The sequence below is a fragment of the Lissotriton vulgaris genome, chromosome 6 (genome assembly GCF_964263255.1).
Source record: "Lissotriton vulgaris chromosome 6, aLisVul1.2, whole genome shotgun sequence".
Lineage (NCBI taxonomy): Eukaryota > Metazoa > Chordata > Amphibia > Caudata > Salamandridae > Lissotriton > Lissotriton vulgaris.
In genome coordinates, this window is record NC_141694.1 from 137,852,304 (window position 1) to 137,860,217 (window position 7,914).

Consider the following 7,914-nt stretch of genomic DNA (forward strand, 5'->3'; position numbering starts at 1 on the left):
TGAGCCCTCCCCCACCCTCCGAGCACGAATGCAACGTTTCCCTCAACCCACCCTTCCCCGTGCATAGAGTGCGCAGCCATCCATGTCCTTACCTAGAAGAGGGGAAACTTTTAAGCCCTTTCTGTGGCATCATTGACCAGCTTGCAACACGCACTCATTAAGCTGGACAGGACGCTTTGCAATCAAACTTTTTTAGATGAATATTTATTTTATTGATAAAGTACCCTGAGCAAAGTTGTATTTGCTATCTATCACTCTATACTGCATTTGCAGCTTTTATCTCTCCTCCTCTGTGAGCTTTCCAATCGTTCCTGCCCCCCCCCACCCCCCATTTAATTTGTTTCCTGTCTCTTCATTGCCTGCCCGTCCCCCAAACCCTGTGCCTTGCTACGGTTTTCAGACTGCCGATTCTGCTGTGAAACCACTGTTTTGCCCTGCCTGTGTTTATGCTGCATGAGTTGTTTCTAACCCTGCAACAACCTTAATTGCTGGGGGTTATATACAAGGGTATGGTCGGTGCTTAGGGGCTACATGTCTGTGGCCAGCTCACCATGATTAAAAAAATAAATATTCATTAAAAGGGAAATCACCCACGCAAGCCCACTATCACCCACGCAACACCACACTCACCCACGCAACGCCACTCATCCAAGCAACGCCACTCATCCAAGCAACCCCACTCATCCAAGCAACCCCACTCATCCAAGCAACCCCACTCATCCAAGCAACCCCACTCATCCACGCAACCCCACTCATCCACGCAACCCCACTCATCCACGCAACCCCACTCATCCACGCAACGCCACTCACCCACGCAACGCCACTCACCCACGCAACGCCACTCACACACGCAACGCCACTCACACACGCAACGCCACTCACACACGCAACGCCACTCACACATGCAACGCCACTCACACACGCAACGCCACTCACGTTGCCAATAGGTCTCGCAGTAGGAAAGTTGGAACCATTACAATTGCAAATAACAATGCCTTTTATTTTTTTTCATTTTAAAAACATAAAAGGCTTTGTCATTTACAAAACCAATAGCTCCAACTTTCCTACTGCGAGACCTATTGGCAACGCCAGTGCTTGTTACTTTTAGCCAACGTTTTTGAAAATTGGTAAGGTCCCGCCAGCTCCAACAACAATACTGTTTTTAAAAAACGATATAAAAACAAAATACATATTGACAAAACCAAAAAACTGACAGCCGCCGCAGACTGATTGTCTTTGCCAATGCTGGTTTATTTTCATATTTCCCATAAGCTCGCAGAAGCTATTGTACAATACTTTCAGGAGGGGCGGGGGGAAACTAGCATGTATCAAACACACTTTACTAAAGGATAAAATGGCACAGTTTAGCAAACCTTTTTTTATCTTTTAGTTGGTATTTTTATGTACATTTTATTTTGAAAGCAAAGAATCATCAGTCTTTCAGGCTTCTGCAAGTATTTGCATTTAATCAGAGCATTCGGGGAGCAGTATGGTAGGCTCAAATTGTGTGTGCATGTTTTCAAAGTTTAACATTTTTATACTGGAGCCACAATCAGTAGTGCAAGCAGAGCTCACAGCATTTCATTTTGTTATGGCACTCACCCTATTAATAAAGACTTTGTATTAATTAACTAAAGATACAAATTCAAACAGCATGATCATATGGATGCAAATCTTACCTCAACTGCATACAATGCTCTTTCAGTTTCATAATGCAGTACAGTGAACTGACAGCGAATGGGTTTGTGTTTCGGAGGTTAGGCCTACTTGCGCAAAGGACAAAATAAATATGAAAACTTGATGGCCATGACCCCAAACAAGACGTCATGGGTGTCGGGCAATAGGTATTCTACATCCCTGGATCCGCACACAGAGGGTGAACATGGGCTTCTGGGACAATTCTGAAATGATTTATCCTACCTCACCAACTCATACAGACAGGAATCTCAGAAACTTACCATCGCCTACAGAGTGCACCCGAGTTCCATCCTCCTCTCCATAGAACCACTCTGATCTGCCAGCCAGCAAATTCAAGATCAACAAATATGCAAAAAGACAATCAAATCTATTCCCAGATATCCTCAACCAATGGCACTCAGTGACTCAAACTTTCCCCAAGCAGATCAAGAAATGGAGGTCAAGTACTTACTTGAACCTCAACCCAACAGACTGAATTAATTCTTTTCACCAACAAGTCCTAAAAAACATCCTCAAGCCTGACTCTCGGGGATAATCTTAAGTGGTTTCAACCCCTTCAGCAGACAGGTAAAGCAAAATGTGTTAGATTTACTGTCAGAACTGGCCTCACGTTCAAATAAATCAGTACAGCATGGTGTCAGCTTTTCTTCCTGTAGTGAAACCATTTCTTCCAGAAGCCCAATTCAGAACAATGCACACCCAGGCTCTCTTCCATCTGGATGGAGGTTAAAGGACTCAAAGGACTTCCAGACACAACTTGCACCCCACTTTAACCCAACAAACAGCAGCATGTTTCAGGGGTATGAAGAAGTTAGTCCACAGCACCCCACTACTCATGGAACTACACTGACTTAGCCTTCATGCCTGTATCAAGTTCAACGCAACCTGAAACACCTCCCAAGTCCCACAGAAAACACACCCAGGCAAAGTGACAGAGAAACTAACCACCTCAGGTGGACAAAGTACGTCAAAAGCCTGAACACTGACAGATTGAAGAGAAAGCTGTGCGTGAAAATAAAGAACCTAGGGCCAGATGTATCAAAGGGGTTTGCCCATTCTGTGTCTATGGTAAAATGTGTTCATACATAAGGCCCTTAGACAGCAGGTCTTCTCTACCCACCCATCTTTCTCAAGGATGGAAAATATCACATCAAATTCAGAACAAAATTGAAGACTAATACGCTGCAAGGATTTTACCCCTCAAATTCTAATTCCCATCCACTACATGGCCCTCTGTGAACAATTTCATTGGTATTCTTTGGTTCGCACACTTACTGCGCTCTATTACTTTCAACTAGGTTAGTGTCAAGACCATAATATTCCAGAACATCCACTATTGTTCTCTTTGCTACTGAAAGAGGTTTTAGCATGTTTCCTAAATTCAGAAGAAGTGATTATCTTTTAGATGCAATGGCATGACGGTTCAATAGTTCTCTGTTAACACTAAGGAGACGTTTGCTTCTTCAGTGAAAAGCTTGGACTCCATGTCAACTTTATGATAAAAGACTGATCTTGCGGTATGGTCAGCTTGTAACCATGGAAACCTAATTGCCACAAAACTTAGGTGACCTAGCAGTAAGTGTAACATGCACCAAAAAAAGTATTTGAACATAACTCTCCTGAATAGCACGAGAGGACACCGGTAACTGAGACGGCAAATTGTGACCAAACGTGGCCAGCATAAACGCAACTGCCATAGTCCAAACAGGGCAGCACAAACACATCTGCCACAATTACTCCATTCTGAAAATCAGTGTACAGAAAAGTGTGCCGGAAAGAGTAAAAGCACAGTTTACCCATAATTTATGTATTGAACATCAGTTTTGAATCAATACTCAATCTAGGGTTATTTACAACTTGGATTGGCTATGGGCTAGAGCTGCACATCCTAGAGGCTGGGAAGCACCCTAGTTTAATTGGATTGAGTTTCAAAAAATTAGAAGTCATGCACCATTTGACCACTGAAATCCACACACCAAGAGATGTTTGCAGAAAAGGATGAGGGCAAAACCATAACATTCAAACCGATGAGCACTGGCTGCATATAAACTGCTGTTATGGGAAATTAAGAAAATACTCCAAAAGAAAGTGCTGAGGCTAGGATTACAGCCAAAAGCTCTACCCACCAGGCACCGCAATCTAAGCCTCAAGCTTTTCACCAGGGCAGTGCTCACTCTGCCCAAGGATCTGACTACTTGGACACTACACTGCCGGGTCCCATGCACTGGCAACCCTCTGCAGACTCCCAGGATCTGAACACCTGGGCAGAATTTTCCAAAGCTCTGTCTCTCGAGCTGCACTGTCCTAGCCCCAGGCTTTGTCTCGTAGACAGCAAGCTCTGTCCCCGAGAATCTATCCAATGTCCCAAAGCTACACTCTGAGATGCAGACTTAACACCTGAACTGCTTCTACTTCACAGCCTAATGTCCCGCTAGACTGCACCCTTCGCAGAGGTCTGTCCCTAAAGTTCATACAACTACCACAAGTTTTGTTCCCCGCCTTACACCCCCATTTTAAGGCCTGCCCCCTGGTTACACCGTGACCACAGGGTCCGTCCCTTGAATTAAACTACCACCATAGGATATACCCACTGAAAAAACAACGCCTCTGGTTCAGACACCTGAATTACACTCTCACCATAATGAATTTCACCCTCAATCTAGAGATTCTGCTTCATAAATTACACTCCAGCTCCATGTTCTGCTGAATTTACTAACCCTTCAATGTTAGTCTCCCTAAATTACACGTCAATCACGTCTCTTCCCTTCTCAGATAGAACTACACCACAGGCTATGCCACCAGCATTTAACACACAACCCAGCATTCTAGGTCCGAGTTAAACCCTGACCCTATGCTCTGAAACTAGACAATATTGACATTCAAATTGCATTTCCAACTCGGTTGCTATCCCCAAATTACATCCTCCCTTCACGAACTAGCCAATGATTTAAACCCTGGCTTTAGGCTCTGTCCGCAGAAGTACATCTCAACCCTGTCCTCGATTATACATTCTTGACTGTCTAATTAATTACTCCCTCTCGCTCCAACCTCTGCTCATTGAATTGTATATTCGCCCTTCTGAATGAGACCCTCGCTCCAAACTCTCCAGTCTGAATTAGACCTTCAACTTAGGCTCTGCAGCCTACATTAGAGCCTCCTACCTGGCTCTGCAGCCTGCATTAGAGCCTCCTACCTGGCTCTGCAGCCTGCATTAGAGCCTCCTACCTGGCTCTGCAGCCTGCATTAGAGCCTCCTACCTGGCTCTGCAGCCTGCATGACAGCCTCCTAACTGGCTCTGCAGCCTGCATGACAGCCTCCTAACTGGCTCTGCAGCCTGCATGACAGCCTCCTAACTGGCTCGGCAGCCTGCATGACAGCCTCCTAACTGGCTCGGCAGCCTGCATGACAGCCTCCTAACTGGCTCGGCAGCCTGCATGACAGCCTCCTACCTGGCTCTGCAGCCTGCATGACAGCCTCCTAACTGGCTCTGCAGCCTGCATTACAGCCTCCTACCTGGCTCTGCAGCCTGCACTTGAGACTCCTACCTGACTCTGCAGCCTGCATTAGAGCCTCCTACCTGGCTCTGCAGCCTGCATTAGAGCCTCCTACCTGGCTCTGCAGCCTGCATTAGAGCCTCCTACCTGGCTCTGCAGCCTGCATTAGAGCCTCCTACCTGGCTCTGCAGCCTGCATGACAGCCTCCTAACTGGCTCTGCGGCCTGCATGACAGCCTCCTAACTGGCTCTGCAGCCTGCATGACAGCCTCCTAACTGGCTCGGCAGCCTGCATGACAGCCTCCTAACTGGCTCGGCAGCCTGCATGACAGCCTCCTAACTGGCTCGGCAGCCTGCATGACAGCCTCCTACCTGGCTCTGCAGCCTGCATGACAGCCTCCTAACTGGCTCTGCAGCCTGCATTACAGCCTCCTAACTGGCTCTGCAGCCTGTATTACAGCCTCCTAACTGGCTCTGCAGCCTGCATTAGAGCCTCCTACCTGACTCTGCAGCCTGCACTTGAGACTCCTACCTGACTCTGCAGCCTGCACTTGAGACTCCTACCTGACTCTGCAGCCTGCATTAGTGAACTGGCTCTGCAGCCTGCATTAGAGCCTCCTAACTGGCTCTGCAGCCTGCATTAGAGCCTCCTACCTGGCTCTGCAGCCTGCATTAGAGCCTCCTACCTGGCTTAGAGCCTCCTACCTGGCTCTGCAGCCTGCATTAGAGCCTCCTACCTGGCTCTGCAGCCTGCATTAGAGCCTCCTACCTGGCTCTGCAGCCTGTATTACAGCCTCCTACCTGGCTCTGCAGCCTGCATTAGAGCCTCCTACCTGGCTCTGCAGCCTGCATTAAAGCCTCCTACCTGGCTCTGCAGCCTGCATTAGAGACTCCTAACTGGCTCTGCAGCCTGCATTAGAGCCTCCTACCTGGCTCTGCAGCCTGCATTAGTGCCTCCTAACTGGCTCTGCAGCCTGCATTAGAGCCTCCTAACTGGCTCTGCAGCCTGCATTAGAGCCTCCTAACTGGCTCTGCAGCCAGCATTAGAGCCTCCTAACTGGCTCTGCAGCCAGCATTAGAGCCTCCTAACTGGCTCTGCAGCCTGCATTAGAGCCTCCTACCTGGCTCTGCAGCTTGCATTAGCGCCTCCTAACTGGCTCTGCAGCCTGCATGACAGCCTCCTAACTGGCTCTGCAGCCTGCATGACAGCCTCCTAACTGGCTCTGCAGCCTGTATTACAGCCTCCTACCTGGCTCTGCAGCCTGCATTAGAGCCTCCTACCTGGCTCTGCAGCCTGCATTAGAGCCTCCTACCTGGCTCTGCAGCCTGCATTAGAGCCTCCTACCTGGCTCTGCAGCCTGCATTAGAGCCCCCTACCTGGCTCTGCAGGCTTAAGTAGTGCAGTCTGCATTAGAGCCTCCTACCTGGCTCTGCAGCCTGCATTAGAGCCTCCTACCTGACTCTGCATGGCTCTGCAGCCTGCATTAGAGCCTCCTACCTGGCTCTGCAGGCTTAAGTAGTGCAGCCTGCATTATAGCCTCCTACCTGGCTCTGCAGCCTGCATTAGAGCCTCCTACCTGACTCTGCAGCCTGCATTAGTGCCTCCTAAGTGGCTCTGCAGCCTGCATTAGAGCCTCCTACCTTGGTCTGCAGCCTGCACTAGTGCCTCCTACCTGGGTCTGCAGCCTGCACTAGTGCCTCCTACCAGCCTCTGCAGCCTGCACTAGTGCCTCCTACCTGCCTCTGCAGCCTGCATTAGTGCCGCCTACCTGGCTCTGCAGCCCGAATTCGAGCCTCCTACCCGGCTCTGCAGCCTGCATTAGACACAGCTACCTGGCTCTGCAGCCTGCATTAGTGCCTCCTACCTGACTCTGCAGCCTGCATTAGACACAGCTACCTGGCTCTGCGTCCTTAATTATAATAACCGCCGACCAGGTCCTGCATATTGAATCAGATCCTCGCACCGACCTCTGTCCCCTGATTTCCGGTCCCATGAATTACACTGTTGCTGCCCCCCGAATTCGACTCTACACCCAGGCGCAGTCAGTCCCTTGAATAACATTCTCAGCCCTCAACTTGCTGAATTTACACTCTTGCCTTTGATTCTGCTCCTTCAATACCCCCTCTCGCAGGCGCTGTCCCCTGAATTACTCTATCACCCGTGGCTGCTGTGCCCTCGCTCTGCCAGCACCCCTCTCCCTCTCCCGTTGTCTCCTTCCATCCGGGCCGGGCCCAGGTCTCCCTCTCCCAGCCCTCCCAGGCTGCTCCCCGCCCCGCACCTGCTTTGGCCCTGCGGCCGGGCGCGCTGACCCCTTCCAGCTTGTCTTCGGCGGCCATGGGACAGGGGGGGAGGGTCAGTGGGGGCCACAGCAGCCCCTTCGCCTCATCTCCATCCTCCTGCCGCGGCTCGTCGCAGGAAGCGGAAGTGACGCCATCACGTCACCGCACCGTTGCGGCCAGACACTTTTCAACAAACTTTATTGAACTACAGGTATGGAGCAAACCCAACTAGATCTGTACGTTATTAACTCGTTTGAGGGGCACTTCCTAAGTTCAGATAAAAGAAACCTTGTGATTAATGTCTTCAGAATTTTAAACATTTATCTTGATATATTTCAGAGGCATAATAGTAGAGGCTGCTAACCTTGAGTCTGTTTACGAGTGAAATGTCCGTAGCTGCGATATGCGCAAGTGTGACATTTCCGTACATGAAAACATTTTAG

At 49.3% G+C, this 7,914-nt stretch overlaps 1 protein-coding gene across 2 annotated transcripts in view; it reads right to left on the reverse strand.

Moving 5' to 3' along the window:
- Nucleotides 1–7,643, reverse strand: part of PYGO2 (pygopus family PHD finger 2) — a 30,885-nt gene extending 23,242 nt beyond the window's left edge. For both annotated transcript variants that reach the window (XM_086926173.1, XM_086926172.1), the window contains exon 1: nt 7,471–7,643. In XM_086926173.1, coding sequence (XP_086782299.1) covers nt 7,471–7,528 — 58 coding nt within the window. In that variant the 5' untranslated portion in view covers nt 7,529–7,643. The remainder of the gene's footprint in view (nt 1–7,470) is intronic.
- Between the last annotated feature and the right edge of the window lie 271 nt (nt 7,644–7,914).